At 38.7% G+C, this 18,314-nt stretch overlaps 1 protein-coding gene across 3 annotated transcripts; it reads left to right on the top strand.

Moving 5' to 3' along the window:
- The first annotated feature begins 109 nt into the window (after nucleotides 1-109).
- LOC123774412 (protein regulator of cytokinesis 1) lies at nucleotides 110-17,826 on the top strand. Of its 3 annotated transcripts, none has more exons than XR_006774943.2 (14): nucleotides 110-250; nucleotides 1,183-1,309; nucleotides 2,048-2,146; nucleotides 2,719-2,862; nucleotides 4,086-4,199; nucleotides 4,597-4,752; nucleotides 5,619-5,783; nucleotides 6,044-6,191; nucleotides 7,575-7,801; nucleotides 8,854-9,012; nucleotides 10,965-11,168; nucleotides 11,607-11,720; nucleotides 13,407-13,545; nucleotides 14,498-17,826. XR_006774943.2 is itself a non-coding variant. In XM_069307846.1 (14 exons), the coding sequence occupies exons 1-13, from the start codon at nucleotides 237-239 to the stop codon at nucleotides 13,485-13,487; spliced, it is 1,752 nt and encodes a 583-aa protein (XP_069163947.1). In that variant the 5' UTR covers nucleotides 110-236; the 3' UTR covers nucleotide 13,488; nucleotides 14,498-14,637. The 3 variants fall into 3 exon arrangements, 2 of the variants coding, with proteins under 2 accessions (XP_069163947.1, XP_045624638.2); XM_069307846.1 differs by having other exon boundaries at nucleotides 13,407-13,488; nucleotides 14,498-14,637; XM_045768682.2 differs by lacking the exon at nucleotides 13,407-13,545 and having other exon boundaries at nucleotides 14,498-14,874.
- Nucleotides 17,827-18,314: the final 488 nt, after the last annotated feature.

Below are 18,314 nucleotides of genomic sequence, written 5' to 3'. Positions count from 1 at the left end.
ATAATTATTTACATCTAGAAACTTAAATGAATGCTTCAACACTCCATATAACATCATACAAAATTAACTAGCAAAATATGAAAGGTGTGTTTGTGAGGTAGAAGAAGAGATGAGGTGTTGAGGGAGAGACGAGGTGAGGGCATCCATGGTGAGAGCTGGCAACACACTCACTATGGTAAACATCACCAGTTTCAAAACTTGAGTCGCTGCTGTAGGAGAGTGATTGTCGAGTCCTCATGGCTGATACTAGGTGAGTCCGCACCCTGGCCTGGCACCCTCACATGGCCCTGTGTTGTGGGGCTAGTGGTGTATGGTGTTTTAGGGATTTTGTGGCATATGGTGTGGTTTAGGAGAGGTGTGCCACACCTGGGTGTGGAGTGTGGCTGGTGTGTTCCGGAGCATCTTTACTTTCATCAGCATAAATTGTACCACTTACGGGCTATTCATGCCCGTGCAACCTCTTGGGTGGCTTAATCTTTATCAATCAATCAATCATCAGGATAAATCATGAGGTGAGAGTCTAGTCTACTGGTCAGAAGTGGCCAACTCTAGGTAGAGCACAAGAATATCTTCCATTCGTGAGTATATCAAGTACTTACAGGACTCAATCTCATACCATTTGGGCTGAATTCATTCCCCGAATGAATTGCCCAGATTTTCACACAACTCTCAGAGTTGTGCAACTCTTGTGTGTTGTGCAATGTTGCATTTGAGTGGTTAATGAGGAATGTACTGGAAATTAAACTGATTGATCATTATCTTCAAATACTTTTCATATTTTCAGGTAACTAATACGATTGGGTTAGATTATTACATTATGCAAAAATTTAATTTAGCTTATTCAAAGCTAATAAGCTGAACATGATGACTGGCGGAGCTGTGCGACGGATTGCCAACACCACACACCCAGGCCAAACCTTGTCTTACCACAAGTGCACAAGTTCTAAAAATAAAATATATATTTTTCAATATGGTGTTGTAGCACTGTTATATATGTTGAGTACAGTATATATGTCTACCTCAGTAATGGTAGTGTAACTTGCCCAAATTAAATGCTTATTTACTTTTCTAAGGAAAGTTCCTGGAGCAGTTTTAGAGCTGTTCAAGTATTGTTTATTTTTTGGGCTTAAATATGTTGTCGTAATCTATCAAGTTTAATCAACAAACATTTGTAATCCACAGCCTCAGAACCACAACTAAACAAGAGCTAGATGGAACACTGGCTCGACTTGAAGCTATCTGGGATGATATCGGTCTCACAGAGGAGCAGCGTGAAGATAGAAGACGTCATTTTTATGGCCATGTTGCGGTAAGCTTATGTATTGATTCACTAGCAACTGATTTCCTAAGGACAGATAAAGGTTCTGATTGTGGGTATATAAGAGGTATATGTGGGTAAAGCCACTAGTACGCGCAGCATTTCGGGCAGGTCCTTAATCTAACAGAATATTTTTAATGGGTAAATACTAGCAAAATTTATAAAAATAACAGGTACATTGCAAGAAAAAAAAGATGAGATTTGTAGGTACAGTATATTAAAGCACATAGGTAGCTTAGATTGATTATATTGATTATATTGACAGCTTGAATGGTAATTTAACAAAAATTAATAGGTACAATACAGCATATTGCTAGCACATATAAGAAGACAGCAATGATCACAATGGTAAAGTTGTTTGGATTAAATACATAAAGATTGGGAGATTGGGTAACACTTGATACAGAGCAAATTTAAAGCACAGAGTAGGAAACTATGCACCATGAAGATGATGCTGGGTAGATGTCTAACATGCTTACTTTGCAGGTGTTCAGTTTTGTAGCACGCGTCTTTATCTTATTTTGCGATGTTATTCACAAGCAGTTCTGTAGTATGTATTGTAGTATTCAGTGTGCAACCTACATACAGTTAATATGGGGATAAATAACTTGATAGTAGTTATTAATCTAATAGTTAATATTAGATCAATATCCAATATTTTGGATATGGTAATTGTTGTATTAGCAATAGATGCATAGTGTTGATCAACTTTTTCAAAATGTTTTTCAGAATTTGTGTGATAAAATTATTGATGACGAGACGGCACTTAAGACTAGAATCACCAAGAATATTGATCGGAACACTCGGGAGATCGTGAAGCTCTATGAAGTAAGTTCAACGATACATGTGCTCACCTCGCCTAGTTGTACTCACCTAGTTGTGTTTGCGGGGGTTGAGCTCTGGCTTTGGTCCTGCCTCTCAACCGTCAATCAACAGGGGATGTGCTCTGGCACCTCTGTGATCTTTATACCAACTTGTAGAACAGTCCTACGTAAAGTGGGATATAGATGGCTAACAGCAGGTGCCTGTGCGGGACTTGTAATAATCTTTTGATTGCTGTAGAGAAAAAATAAATAAATCGACAGTAAATATTTATACAGTATTTATATTTGTTGTTAGTTGAAAGTGTGATTATTTTTGTTTATAGTCAGGTTGGGCTAGGTTCACCTTTTATCTCTGGACGTGAATTTGGATTTATACTCAATGTTTTAAAACACTTTGTTTACTGTTAGCTGTAATCAGTAAAATTATGGGCAATAAAAGTTGCTTCTAATATGTGATTTTTTTGTAAATTATAAAATCTGTTATTGAAAAACCAGAGATTGTTTGTTAATGTCATAAAAGCTACACTCTTCTTAGAATATGTACTTGGTTGATTGTAATTATTTTCTTGTGTTCAGGAGTTGTGTGTTGAGCCAGAAGAGGCTGCAGAGGGCATTACCTTGCTGGATTTGGATGCTTTGATGCAGGAAAGAGTGGAGAAACTGCAACAATTAAAAGAGGAGAGACAGGAGGAGCTAAGAAATCTACAAGAGAAGGATGAGGTTAGTGCTTTAGACTGTCCAGCATGTTAATAGTGTTCCCAGGGCACCAACATGCTGTTTCTCAACAGTATGGGGGTGCTTCACGGCAAGATCTCGATGGTACGTGCAGTTTGTATGAAGATTTTCTTCTCCCGATGACTGCACGAGGGATAATGCTGGGAGACACGGCACTCACAGTCGCACATCAATGTTCGTAATTTGGCAAGGCTTGGAAGTTGTCGAGGTTGCCCGGTTTTATAAGGATGATAATAAGAAATGGAGTGAAACATGACACATGATGGCAAAGTTAGGGTGTTGTAGTGATGGTGTCAGCTATGTGTTGTTGTGCTGTAGAATATGTGTGGCTTAGTATTTATGAAATTGATTTTGTGAACTGGATTATGTTTGGGAGAGTCGTAATTCAGATAGGTTAGGACAGGTTAGGTTGGGGTATGATAGGTAAGGTTAAAGAGTCATGCATGTCAGATCAGTACAGTTAGGTTGCAATTGGATTAGTATTCTTGGTGTGCCAGTTGTCCAGTGTGTTTGGAATCTGGGTATAGTTGGGAGGTGTGTCATGGGAAAGTGCAGTCGTGGGGGAATGAGGCCTGAGGCCAGTCGAGCCTGGCCTCGGGCTGAGCTTGGGAAGTAGAAGAACTCTCAGAACCTTCTCCAAGTATGTTTTTTTCAGTCTGAGCCATCAGGTCTTACTTTTAGTTCCTGTAGTTGTGGTTTGTGGCAAATCGGCTTGGGGAGTGGTTTGGATAAAGTCTGCTAAGTAGGTATTTAGGAGTATGTCCAACATCAGTTTGAACATCTTGTATACAATGGTAGGTGCAGAAGGTTGGATTTCGTTTTCTGTAGATGTGGATGGGGCATGTGTTGGGTCAGTCTCAGTGGTAGGTTGCATTAGTTGAGAATTTAGTTAGGAATTGGTCCAGTCTCTTCTATTGCATTTCAGTGCCAGTAATGAGTGTTTGGATGAGGTGTAACCCACTTGGAACTGTATCTGGCTGAAAGTGTTCACAAAGCATAACATTTCTTGAAAATTTAGAAAATTACTCGTAAACACACATGAATGTAATATATTATAGATGAAAGAAGTAAACTATAAATATTCATTTATTTCTATATCAGTATGTGCCATAAACATATAAATACTCAAAGCAGCATATTATGTACTGCATGTGTGTATACTCAGCCATTAATTTATTACTAGCATATGTTTCCTAATTATCTTCCAGGGCCTATGTGAACTGTTGTGTGAGACTCCGTATTATATTCCTGCGGAATTAGTACCTTCCAAAGAAGATTTGCATGCTGTGGAGGAACATGTCAAGGCTATGGAAAAAGAAAAGGTATGGTCAAATGCTCAAATTAAGAGAACAAATTCTTCATCTGTGTTTTGCAGCTGGAGATATTACTGTATGTAGTTATTGTTGAGAGAGTGCTAATGTCAAAACTGGAATGTGTTAACTCATGATTTATACTAAAATAATGAAAAAAAATACATGTAGGATAAGAATTATATGTAAGAAAAATGTCTAAAATGTTTACTTTTGAAGGACATTAGATACTTTAGGTGCTTAGATAGATACTGTATTATGTGCATGAGAAATGTTATTGTGGAAATCTGAATAAATAATTGAATATTGTGTTGTGCCAGGAAAGTTTGGCATCATTAAACCTGCTCCACAGTTAAGGTAAGTTGCTGATATCAGGAAAAAATACTTTAACCTTAATTAACTTTTACAGGAAGAAAGAGAGAAAACTTTTCAAAAGCTGAAAGCAGGACTGCTCAACTTCCTGGAACAGTTGGAGCAGTCTCCCGAGGACTCCTTTGTACAAGAAGTCATTTGCTCTGACGATGAAGACATTCCTCTTGGAAAAGCTTACTTACAACAGCTCAGGGTAGGTTACGTCAAGTACTTGTTTTAAAGTCTCAGTTGGAGAAATTAAATAAAAAGGATATGATCAGGATGAGAAAATTAACCTTAAAATTGTGGAAAATTAAAGGCAACTGGTGGATTACACTATGGTTATTGTATAATGCAGTGGATTAGTTATCCAGATATTGAAGAGGAGTAGCAGTTCCAAAGTGAGTATTCAGTACTGTACTGTACTCCAGTATGACCAGGCATGGACAGTTTAAAAAAAGTTAAATGCTACACCAAGGTAGCATGTTGACCAACTATGACTAGCTAGTACAGTCGCTAGTTAGTAGCTAGTATCACATCTAATTTTGGAACCAGCAGCTAAGAGGGTTTTTCAGGATTATGAGCTATTCTACTCAAGTTTCCATATTAATTGTGGCAGAAAATGGCAAAATTTGTAAATTCTTTACTGTACAAAAGGCCCAATACCAGTCAATCTATTTGAGGCAAATTATATTGTATAATGTGGTGGTTCCAAATAGAGTACTCCAACTGAATCTAATATTCTATATTTGCTTCCAATCCTTTTCAATCTTTACTTCTCATGTTTGTCCCTGGGGTTGTGACACCATTTATGTTGATCTCATTTCATTTTCAAATCTCCTTTCTTTTACAATTCTTGACGTGCTTTTCTTCTAGCTGACTTCAACTTATTGGTTTTCCTGTAAAGTACCGTACAGCTATTCCCACCTTCCTGTATCCCCTACCATTGTTTCTCTCGTTGATCTTGTGGTTTTTATCTATTTATGTGTTTTACTTGGGAGTCTAATTTATAAGTCCTCATTTTGTAACTATTTTGAAGTACAGTAATTTTCTTAAATTAAATATTTAATGTTTTTTCAGACTGTCCATAGTGACCTTGAATTTCGGGTTAATGAAAATGAAGCAAAATCACTTGAGCTACGAGAAAAAATTTCAAATCTGTGGAGTCTTTTGCAAGTTTCTCCTGAGGAACAGCAAGCTTTCCTGGCCACTGCTCCTCAGCACACTCCCTCCAACATATCTAAGGCAAGTTTTCTTCATAGTCCGATCTTTATTCTTTCCGTTGTCTTTCCGTGTTTTGGAGGTTAACCTTCAGTATTGAAGAGTATCGGTTGATAAGGAGAAAAGAAATATGTGCCCATTACAATGGTACCTTGGCTCTCATATAGTTTTACCCTCATTTCCTGTGACTCGGAACAATCCTCTCAGAAAGGCACATCATAAAATTCAGCCTAATTTTTGTTTGAGTTCTGTCTGTAAAATGTATTTGTAATGTTTTTTTGCAGCTTGGGCAAGAACTTGACAGACTACTACTGCTGCGCTTTCAGAACATTTCTCTTTTCATTGAGAAACTTCAAGAGGAGGCGACAGTGTGGTGGGACAAGTGTTATGTTGATGTGAGAGAGAGAGAAAGAATCAATGCCATGTATTCTGGTAAGTTAATACTGTTCTATTTTGTAGTTTGTTCAGTATATAATTTTTTTAGGGTAGAGGAGAGGGGGTTATCTTGAGATGAGATGATTTCGGGGCTTTAGTGTCCCTGCGACCCGATCCTCGACCAGGCCTCCACTCCCAGGAAGCAGCCCGTGACAGCTGACTAACACCCAGGTACCTATTTACTGCTAGGTAACAGTGGCATAGGGTGAAAGAAACTCTGCCCATTGTTTCTCGCCGGTGCCCGGGATCGACCCCGGGACCACAGGTTCACAAGTCCAGCAGGGGGGGGGACCATCCTTTATATCCAAGAACTGTATCATGATTACCATTCCTAGCCTTCAGCCTTAAGAAAGAATCTTGCATTCTTTATTGGTGAACAAGTCGTGATGTGGCTGAGCAGTATTGTAATGTTTAGAGTTGGTGGCTCAGGAGCAGGATCTTTGGTGGACCAAGTTAATATATATCCCTCTATCTGTCTACAACCCCCTGCTGGATAATGTGGCTTGAGTACCTGCCAGTTATATAATTGGCCAGTTTTCATGAATTGCATAAATTTACTGAACTTGTATAAATAAATAAGTATATTATAAACTAGTTGAGTAGGTGTAGGTTTTCATTTGACCAGATCATGTTGTTGGCAGCCAACACTCATATGATAATGGCAATAAACTTGGCCAAGCTATTTCACCATAAATAAGTGTAAGATGGAAAAAATACATTATTCATTAAGATGAGTATCCATAAATGTCATGAGGAAGGTTGTGTATATGAGAGAGCTTGGCTCGCTGACCTCAAAATAGCTCCTGCCAGCTTGTTCCTTTATTGCCCTATCTTTGTCTTTATATACATCATTTATGCTTCCCACACTTTATCACAAATAATATAAGAAAAATAATTGTTGTACTGAACAAGATATTATAATGACAGGTTCTATGAGGAACAGCAAGTTTGCATCACATAACAAGTGAGAGTTATCTACCTGTTATCTACAGTCACAATAAATTGTGACTGTACATGTTATGTACCTGGGACTGTGTCTGTATGGGACTGTACCTGTTATGTACAGGTACAGTCTGTATGGGACTGTACCTGTTATGTACAGGTACAGTCTGTATGGGACTGTACCTGTTATGTACAGGTACAGTCTGTATGGGACTGTACCTATTATGTACAGGTACAGTCTGTATGGGACTGTACAGTCACAATAAATTGTGACTGTGTTTGATGTAAGATTGTATTTTGGCTGTGCGAGGATGCCAGGGCGCAGTAGGGTTGTGTGTTTCCGATGTTGGTAATGCCGGGTACCTCTGTTAATAAAAATGATGTTCCTTGCTTGATATAGCTGTTAATATGTGCTGTATCCTTTGTCTTATATTGCAGACTGTGAAGCTAATGAAGATGTTCTGTCTGCCTATGAGCAAGAGGTTGAGAAATGGAAGAAGTATTACAACAAGAATAGTGAACTGTTAGGAATGGTGGCCAATTTTCTGACTTTATTTGAAAACATGCTGGAATTAGAAGAGAGAGCCAAGGATCCAAGCCGGCTCTTCAACACGAGGGGAGGAGCGCTTCTACTAGAGGAGAAGGCTAAGAAGAAAGTAAAAGCAGTAAGTTATTCACAAATCATTTATACATAGTGTGATCAGTTGACTAATTTGGTATTCCTAGTATGGTTACTGGTACTTAATGGTTTCAGGATTCTGGTATTTCAGAGATGGCAGGGAAAAAACTTTGATTAGTACCCTGGGTAGTCTTACAGTACAGATAATTGTATGGGTTTTTATAGATTGCAAACCATTAAAGATATTCTCTGAATGCATGTCCTGGAACAAAACTATAAAGTATGTAAATTTATAGCTTTGTGTAACCCTAATACTGTAGTTTTAATGTTGCAAATTCTCCATAATTACAATTGATCAATTGATGAAGGTGATGTTGGCGTCTAGTTGGTATATGTTGACTGTACTTTGTGTTGTACAATTAACCACACACTATTTGTGTTCAGTCTTTTGGCCAGATTGTGGGTGGTTTTAAAGTTGTGCATAAAGTGAGCTAGTGTGGTGTGGCAGACCTTCTCCCTACCAGTACATGTGCTGTAACTTTATCCATCTTCCTCCATAACCATCCCATTCCTTTAATCAACCAAAACATCCACCACTGAAACTACTGTAAAGAAAAAATCTAAAATATGAGAGAGAAACTTGTGGGAAATAACTGCAAAGAGGGAGTCTGGGAAAGTGAGAGTCGACGACGTTTTGGTCCATCCTGGACCACTATCAAGTCTTTGACCAGATCACGCACTAGAAGATGACGGGACGACGACGTATCGGTCCGTCCTGGGCCATTCTCGACTTGAACAATCGACTTGAGAATGGTCCAGGACGGACAGAAACGTCGTCGTCCCTTCACCTTCTAGTGTGTGGTCTGGTCAACATACTTTAGCCACGTTATTGTGACTCATCGCCTGCATTATCAAGTCTTATCGAGACATACGACTTGATAATGGTCCATGACGGACTGAAACGTCGTCGTTTCTTCATCTTCTGGTGTGTGGTTTAGTTTGGTGTGGCTATGAGAGAAGGTGGTGATAATAATAATAATGTATATTGTTCTTATTCATTTTTTGGGAGTTTTAGTACAAGTGTTTGTAATTTTTCAGGAACTGCCACGTGTACAAGAACGTCTGATAGAGAGCGTGTTGTCATGGGAAGAACAAGAGGGCCAACCTTTTATAATTTATGGCATGCAGATTACTCAGTACATGGACGAACTCTGGGAGTCCCATGATGTGAAGAGACAGCTTGAAAAAAATAAGAGGGTATGTAAATTTTTATGGTCAGTATGTATACTACTGAAGCTAAACAATTCATTTGCTTCCTTTAACAGAGTAAGGGCAAGCTTCATCATCCCAGATGTAGCAGGGATCTTTAAGCACCGCCTTTGCTGAGCCATAATAGGAAAATAGGAAAAAGGAGAATGAATAATTTTCAGTTCAATTATGAATAGGGGTCCAAAAGGTACTGTCTTGTACATTCAAATAAGCTCCTAGTAATACCTTTATTTCAAAATTACCCAGTAGTGCTCTGCTGCTGATAAAAACACTGACCTCCCGGCTGCTGCTACTCCCTGAACACTTGGTATGCATCTGTGATTCAATCATCTTACAGGGATTTGTTTGTTAGAAGTGGTTGCGAATACTATTCTTGTGACTAGGTAACTTTTTTTTCACCCTTTACCTTTGGGAGGTTTTCATGAACTTTAGTATTTTGCCTAGTTTTGTTTTCCTGTGTGTTAAAGCCATTTCATCTCTTTTTGGTGTAGTCCAATTTTTCTTGGTGCAGTTAGGTGTACCTGTTGGGCTGCTGCTTCTTGGCTACGGACAGTCTCGATGCGTGTGGTCTCGCATCTTTGCTGTATTGAGCTCATAGTACCTTCCTCTCCTTTATGATGATGAGTTACTCTTTAGTCCAGTTTACCTCTGAGTCTGACCCCAGCTTTCCAGTTGTCCACTCTATGGACAACTGAGAAGGTTATGACACAAAAATGGTTTCATCTAGTGGCCATGCAAGTGCTTTAGGAGTGTGTTCATAGTTGAGATTTTGTATTCTGCCTCCTACAAGGGTATTCCAAGAAGCTAGCATTGTTTGCTTTGCCACGGCCTAAAAGTTTTGCCACCTTTCCCTTGTCGAGAAGATTGGAGTCTCGTTTGAGGGGCACTTGGCTTGTCATTTGCCTGGTTGTGAAGTGCTACTCCTGGCTTGTGGGCACCTTGACTAACCCTTTCGCATCTCACTGGTGGATTTTGTGGTTCGGTCAGAAGCATTGATGGAGAAATGGGTCTCATTTACTGTTATTGATTCTTGAATTTGAGTTATCAGGCCTGATGATGGTTCTTATTTGCTGATTAGGGATCTGTTGTTACCCCAACTGCTTTTGAATGTGATTACGCCTCCTTTGTGAATTATTTTGACTCTTGTTACTAAAAAAAAGAAACAGATGCTCTGATCCTTCGCAAGTTTCCTTATTCCAGTTATCGTAGGGTTCAGTTTAGGCCAAATCTGTTGTCCACCGGTTGCAGTGCTTTTCTGTCTGCACGGGAGGTTGGGGAAAGCAGGCAGGCAGGCAGCCACTAGTAGCTGGTCAAGCTGGCAATTTGTTCAACTGTTACTGGGTGTTTAATTTACATATTTTTCTTCCTTCTTATTCTTTCTTTTGATTGGAAAGGAGCAGAAATCACTTCTTAACACTACACATGGCTCAGATTGGTAATAAATGATTCAATAACTTTCCCCTTAACTGTTTATGCTGGTGTGAGGGGTGTCTGGGTTTGTGTAATTAAACGTCTCTGAAGTCTTAAAGCATCAACAGATAACCAAACTGACCAATATTCGTTCACTTGACCTTACATCAACCTTCACTTTAGCGTCCCACTTGCCAGGGGGTTATGGTTATAGAAATTATGGTTCATGATAGTTGAATATATTTATTTGTATGTTATTTTATTTGTGGTATAATCTGGTGTCAGTGACTGTTGTCACAGTAATTATTTTTTTAGTCAACAACTTTTGTTTATGTAAGTCAGGCAAACAATGGTAGTAACATCATATCAAGTAAGACTAATAATCTTTTGGCAATTCCCTTTGTTTACATGTACGTATGTATGTATGTAGGTTTGCTAATTTTTCCTGTTCAAAGAAAGAAAGTTTAATCTGTTTAATAGTAACTAAACAATTTTTGTTCTAGTTTTAACTTTTCACTTAATTTGAGCAGTTGCAGGCAAAGGCAGTTGATGTGAAGCGTGGTACAGGTGTTGCTACTAACATTAGGACTCCAGTAGCACTTCCAGCCTCGGCTAAAAAGCGTGGTCGGGAGGGTGAAGAGTCGGCAGGTGTCAAGAAATCCAAACATCTGGCAGTTAATGGAGGTGTTATGTTCAAGTCTCCGTCCAAGTCTGCGCTGCGATCACCCATGAAGGTTAACTTGTACAACATTATTTAGGTTTAACTTGATTTTATCATCTACAGTATTCAAAATTTATAAAAAGTGAATGTTGAAAGACAGTAATATTGTTAATGTAGTTGGTTCCTGTAAATAGGGTTCATATTAAAACATTTTCAGTGTCAAATAAATAAAAAATTGGCATAGGTCAGTAGAACTAATTTTAATTTGAGTTTTAAGTGGGTGGCATACATTCTTTAAAGTAAATTGCCTTTATGCTGTTTGCTGGCGTACAAACCTGGAGAGGGTTCAGGGAGTTCCTTTACCCCCCGAGCCCAGCCTGAGGTCAAGGCTCGTACAAAACGTGCCACTCGTTCAAAATGTTTTTTTGATGTCTTGGTCATGATGTATATACATATCATATATAAGCAAAATGTGTGTGAGACTTTATCTGTGGATGCTTTACTCTGGCAGACACCACGAGGAAAACCGCTGACTGAATACAACGCTCTCTTGCCCTTACACCCAGTGACTTCAACTTCTATAGAAGCTTCCCTACAATCGACAATTTCTTATGATATATTTGAAGTAAGTTATGTACAATTTACTACACTCTTGACTTTGTTGTTGAAGCTTCATTCTTGGTTACTGCCTGTTTCCATTCTTGGTTACTGCCTGTCTCCATTCTTGGTTACTGCCTGTCTCCATTCTTGGTTACTGCCTGTCTCCATTCTTGGTTACTGCCTGTCTCCATTCTTGGTAACAACCTGTCTCCATTCTTGGTAACAACCTGTCTCCATTCTGATAGGTAAGCTAACTACCTGTATTAAAGGCAGTAAGCTAACTGCCTTTAATACCAAATTTGTATTTATGATGCTGAAGGGGGGCATAATTTTTTTAAAAGCCAAAGTTGATAAATTTCAATGAAGTTTAACAAAATAGAACTGGTAAGACCTACCGACAAAAGTTCCAGCCCTGTAAGATAAATATTAGAAACAAGAAATAATACAATAATTAAAAAAAAAGTTCCCTAATATTAAATACAAATTTAAATAAATTTTATTATATCCATTGCACTAAGCTTGGGATTGGAGGGAGTTCTGCCTCTGGTTTTTGGTTGCAATTTTCCTACCATGTGGGGGTTGTTTTGTTATGCCTACTTTTCTGGGTGCCTAACACGTGTCGATGGCAGATAAGGAAAACCCCCAACCACTCGGAGGTTTTCCAGGGCCATTGCTCTCTATGCCTCTCTGATGGGGCCAGGTTCTGGCTTGTGGTCCCCGGTAGGCTGAACTCCTATGACTAATGCCCTGGTCATAGGACTAATATGCATGAATTGCATATTAGTCCAATGGCTCCAGGGAGCCTCCGGGGCTCACTCGGAAAATGGCGTTTCATTACATTCAACGCTGGTTTTTTAACTTTGAAATATTTCATAACTTTCACAATAAAAAAACAGCCATGCCACTAACATTTGCTTGTAGGAAAATTTTAACAAAAAGTTTGAGAGAAAAGTTGCCTTGGGAAACAGTCAGTCAATAGGGAAGGTGTAGTAAGATACAACCACAATCGGTAAAGGTGCCTTGGGAACAATCAAACTGAACCTCATAATGTAAATGGGGGGCCTAACAAGAACAAGAACAAGAACAAGATAATGCTGAAGAATATTATTAGGTACCTATAGAATAACATTGATTTAGTACCCCGTTGCTAATACAGTATATCAAGAAATAAATCCCAGCATCGTATTTGCTTTATTCTCTGCGTTTACGCATCGATTTTGTTTTCCTTAAAATCGCTACTGATCATAACTTCCAGATGTTTTTCACATTCAGATTATGTACTGTTAATATTGATCAGCTGAAACTACCTTAGCTCACAACCCTACATTTCTCAACAATAAACTGCATATGCCAATCTTTAATCCATTTTGAAAGCCTGTTGTCATTTGCTTTCATTCAACTTTATTTCCTGCCCTATTTTTTGTGCCGTCTTCAAATTTGCAAATGTTGCTGTTCAATCCTGTATGTAAATAGTTTCAATATATGTATATATATATTCAGTTGCATATAGTCCTGGGGACCATTCAGGCTTGTTCGCATGTATATATATATGGTCAAAACTGACGACCCAGGAGTCTATAGTCCTAAATTATTGTTATAAAAAGCAATTTATCAACCACAATTTAGTTTTTTCTAACGATGTTAAAAAGAATTTTATGTTTGGCAATCTAGATCATTTTGGTTTCCAGCTTATTGTTTTACTGACTTGCAGGACAAGCTAAGAAGTAGCAGTGAATGTCTCAACAGTACCACATTTGACCAGGCTGAATCAGGAATACAGAAACTATTTTAATGTGGGTTACTGTCTTTAAAGCAAACTAATTGTCTCCGTGTCTTCGGTGTTTCCTGAGGTGTGTGGTTTGGTCGTCAAGTACATGTTAAGTTTTGTGTGTTTTTGTGTCATGTGTATATGTAATTATTTTATATAGGTATAATTGTTCATGTGTTGAACTATTTCATTGTTTTTGTTTGTCAGTTCAACTACATAGGTCATTTACACTACATAGTAAACAAAAATTTGCTAAATTTTAAACTGATGGATATGTGTTGAATTTATAATACTCAGATTTTAACAAATTTGCCTAATTAGCAACTACAGTATTAAACTTTGCAAATGTTGAAATCAAACTTGAACTTGCTAGCAATAAAATAATTACAAATATTATCAGTGTTGGCTTTGCATGTGTTCTGCTTCTACAGCTTATCACGTCTTATTCTGGGCTGCCTCTATTTTACTTCTCTAATATTTTATTACTCATTAACCACAAATAATTTTGTATTTAACTTTATACAGGTTATGCATTTTCCCTTTCCACTGAAACATTAAACATGACCACTAGTGTATTTTGGGAGTCATTCCTCTTTTTAACTATTGACCTCATGAATATTACTGACAGGACAATGAGTAAATGAATGAATGAATGAAGGATTTATATAAAAGGAACAATAAGGGGAGTGGGGAAAATGAATAACATTGATTTAGTACCTAAATAATATACAGTATCTAGTCAGTGAGGCTCGTCATATAACTTGTCACGCTTTTCTTTTTGACTTAATTTGACAAGACTACACGAGACTTTCCTGTTCTTGATGACTGTTGCTCAAATTGTTTCCACTAATATTATTACAGTACCTGTACCTCCCATTCCCAGTACATAATAGCAAACATCCTTTTAGATATTTTTAGTTGCGTCCAAAGTTAAAGTATTAGTACTGTAGTTTAATGCTGATGTCCTGCTGTGTATCAGTTCCTCTGCTCATAAATTGATGTGCTGTAATAACTAATCCATGTTATATATATAGGCTGGCATAGGTGAAAGACGTCGAGAAGAGGTCATTCACTCGTCTATTCTGGAAGAGGCGCCACGTTTTTCAAGATGTTTTCATACGGTAGATAAACTACGGGAGAGGAGGTTGAGGGAGACGCTTCACCTTGCCTCCCCAGCCAAGGGACGAGGTAGAGGAAAGCATCTTGCCACTAGCCACACCACTTTGGCCTCAAGGGGTTCACTGCGAAAAGTTGCATCTCAGCCGTGCCTCTCTGCCAAAGCAAATGCAGCATGTTTGCACTCGACAGACAAACCACTAAGATATTTTAGCAATAAAGACCATCCACTCAGATTTCTGATGTAAATAGCTTTTTAATATTCTAGAAATAAAACATTTATCAGACTAGTAAATGTGTCTGCATGTATTTGAGTGACAGTATTGCCAGCTTATGGCCATACTTTTGTACCTGAGATGACCTTTATTACTGGTGTAAGCTGGGTCACAAGTGTGTTAGGCGATACACTGCCAGGGTAGAGAAACGTTCCATTTTAGTTTTATATGATTGGAAGTTTCAGGCAGTGAACAAATCTTAGGATTTCAGGCAGTGTTAGTTAATTGATTAGACCAAGCACAAAGTGCTGACAATGATGTAGAGAAACACCAAGCTGGGAGTTTACTTTATTGTTGGCATTACCCTTGTGTGGGATAAAGCCACATTGTGACACCAATCTTGGTGAAAGCCATGAACACTTATAACTGTCTTCAGATATCTATGGTTCTTATTTTTGGGGGGAAGGGTCCCCTCGGTAGCTGCCTAATGCTACAAACTGACAATAACCAAACCTTGGGGAACACACCAGGCCTTCAAACCTATGGACACCTACCAGGACCAAAAACTGGCTCCCTTTAAGGGAAGACTATGGAACCCTAAGATTACCATAGAAAATGAGAAAAACCTCAATAGAAAGTTCAACTACTTGGACAGTTTTGTATCCCTGACAAAAATAATGCAAACCATTGTTACTATAGGGAAGTTCCCAGAGTAAAATGCCAGACTGCCAAGAGATAGCAGTCCAGGAGATCCAGGACCTTGGCCAGCCAGCTGCCTCAGTCATGTTTCTGGTACTGACTAGAGATGCTCTGCAATCTTGGACCAATAGTCCACTTTTGGACGAGTGATGTAGGCCACCCCTAAAATGTTCGGTCTTTTGTGGATATTGCTTTCTCTCATTTCTTTTTATAGCATTACATAGGTCTAGTGCCACCCACTTGAGTGTGCCTTGTGTTTACATTTTTTGGAGCCATGAGGTAAGTTACCTGCCCTAATGGGCAGTTTTTCTTTTTCCTTGCCCTATCAGGGTTAGCTTCCTGGGGTCATTTTCTTTGAGTTAGTGTTTGTTTGTCTCGCTTCCTGGTTAAGGTGTGGTTTTACCCACTCTTCCAGGGAAGGGGTTGTTTGTCCTGCTAGCTGAGCAATTGTGTGGCTATCACTTAGCACTTTGGCCAAAAAATGTTTTGGGGCATGTGTGTGTGTGTGTGTGACTGTTGTTATTGTTCTTGGTTTAGATTCAGTGGGCGACTATGAAGTTGAGGTGGGGGGGGGGGGGGTTTGTGTCTGCCCAGCCTACCTGCTTGTCTGTGGACAGGTCAGAGGTTAGTTTCTTCTTTAGACTCTGTGCTTGGTGGGTGGGCATTACTTTCCCCATCTCTAGGGCTGTGGCATTTATGTACTTCTGTTGTGGTTGTCTTGTCCTTTTGATTAAGGATTAACTTTGTTCCTTTAAAGGCCATTTTGGCTGACCTTCACAGATTGTCCACTAGTCAGTCACTGGGCAGTGTGGCCTATTGGTAATACTGAGCTATGCAATTGTGGTTGAATGGTCTTGGCTTGTCTCATCTTCATTAGTCTGTCCTTTTATCTGATTCCATGGGTTAGCCTTGGCCATCTTTTCTCATTTCTTTGGGCATTTATTTTTTAGATTAGCCAGCTTCTCTGATGAGGTCCCATTGTGAAATAGCATTGGGGCCCTCCAAGAAATCCAGTAATAAACGTAACAAAATACTCTATGAATTGGCAAACTATCTAAATGGGGCAGGTGGGTGGGTGCCCGAGGTACCGGGTTAGCCGAGCTGCTATCTATTGGTGGGCAGGCACATTACGGTGGGAATTTCCCCATGGTAACTATTGTTTGCATTATTTTTGTCAGGATTATAAACTATTTTAGTTGCTTGGTTAAGAGTGCATTGGCTTTCTGGGGAGGTTTTCCTTGGTTTCTGTGGTAATGTCCTATATCCAGGCTCTACCTTTGAGTGGGTTAGATTGTGGTTTAGGTCACCAGTAGGCATTAAGACGGTGTGTTCTTGAAAATTTGGTTATTGCTAGGTTGAAGTAGCTGGGAGCTACCTAGTGACCCACCAGAAATAAGAATTTCCTTGCATTCAATGCTGGATTTAAGTATTGGGAGACCTACATTATTACCATATAACAAGTACAAACTCTTGGTGGGGAAAGAGGCTGACTTACCACAGCCGAGCCTCTGACCAAACTACAGTGCTTTGCTGACTAAGCTGAAAGCTGTAAAATAAATTTTGGGCCTCCTAATGATTTATTGATAACTTTCAAGGTGCCAGGGTACTTAAGCATAATATTTTCAAGGTGCCATGAAGCACACTGCTCCTACCACAATGGTATACTGCACATTCCAGAGGACATCTTTATTCTTGTATATCTGTTAACCAAGACTGTACTGCATAAATGAATTTTCATGGTTCAAAATAATTTTAGTTTACCTAAAAGGTTAATGCTGGTTGATATTTGTAATCATTGTTTATCTTAATTTATTATTTACTTTGTTGCTCCATTTAAATGCATAAATATACTTGTTTGATATAAGATTTCGGGTACTTATTTTATTAAATTTTGATTTCCAACAATGAAGGGTAACCGGTGTATAGTTTGTATGGTGAGGGTAAAGTATTAGCCTATTGATTGCTTAACCTTTTAGTTTCATGTATATAACTAGTTATAAATGGGGTTGTGGCTGCAGCATTTCCTCAAACTTACATTATTATGTAATGTATACTTCACTGAAAGGTGCAAAGATACAAAATAATGTTCGGACAGTCACCGATGAATTATTCAGTTTTTAGCTGTCATGATAGAACAGCTGACACTAATCACATTATAAAATAAATATATATACATTTGTAAAGACCTTTATTTCTTTTCCATGTAATGCATTGAGAAACGGTGATGTTAAGCAAAGTTCTGTTTGAGAGACGTTTAAATGCAACGGAAGAATTATGATCTGGTTGTCAATTAATTGTTCAAGTGTCTAAATTATTAAAGGAATCATGTTTTATTGCTTGGTTTTACCTCTCTCTCTTCACACCCTCGGCTTCAATCACTACACACTATTACCGCCCTGGCCTGGGAGAGTTGTATTGTGCCATTGTTGTACATTGTACTTCCTCTCACTCATTGGAAGACAAAGTTCTGCAGTTTTCCGGGTTTATGCTAAAGTGGCATTGAATGAATGCTTTATGGCGCTAGGCCAAATACAACTTTTCTTGTCAATGTAACAAGACTTTGGGTGTCTATACACCGATCCTGAATCTGTCCAGTACAATTTTAGGAAAATTAGTTATCTTGCTTCAAGGAGGTCTACTTTGTTAGCTCTGTGATGTACATGTATCACCGCCCAGTTCATAGCCCGGCAATGTTCCTGCAGTCTTCCAGGGTGTTATCCTGTGTTATGTCACTGCTGGCCATCCCTGTACTAGACTATGCTTTTGTTCTGGGTGAAGCTTTGTTCTGTGGATATGTTTCCCAATTATTTTCAAGTTTGTT

The sequence above is a fragment of the Procambarus clarkii genome, chromosome 61 (assembly GCF_040958095.1).
Source record: "Procambarus clarkii isolate CNS0578487 chromosome 61, FALCON_Pclarkii_2.0, whole genome shotgun sequence".
NCBI classification, from domain to species: domain Eukaryota; kingdom Metazoa; phylum Arthropoda; class Malacostraca; order Decapoda; family Cambaridae; genus Procambarus; species Procambarus clarkii.
This window is presented reverse-complemented; position numbering and strand designations above follow the sequence as displayed.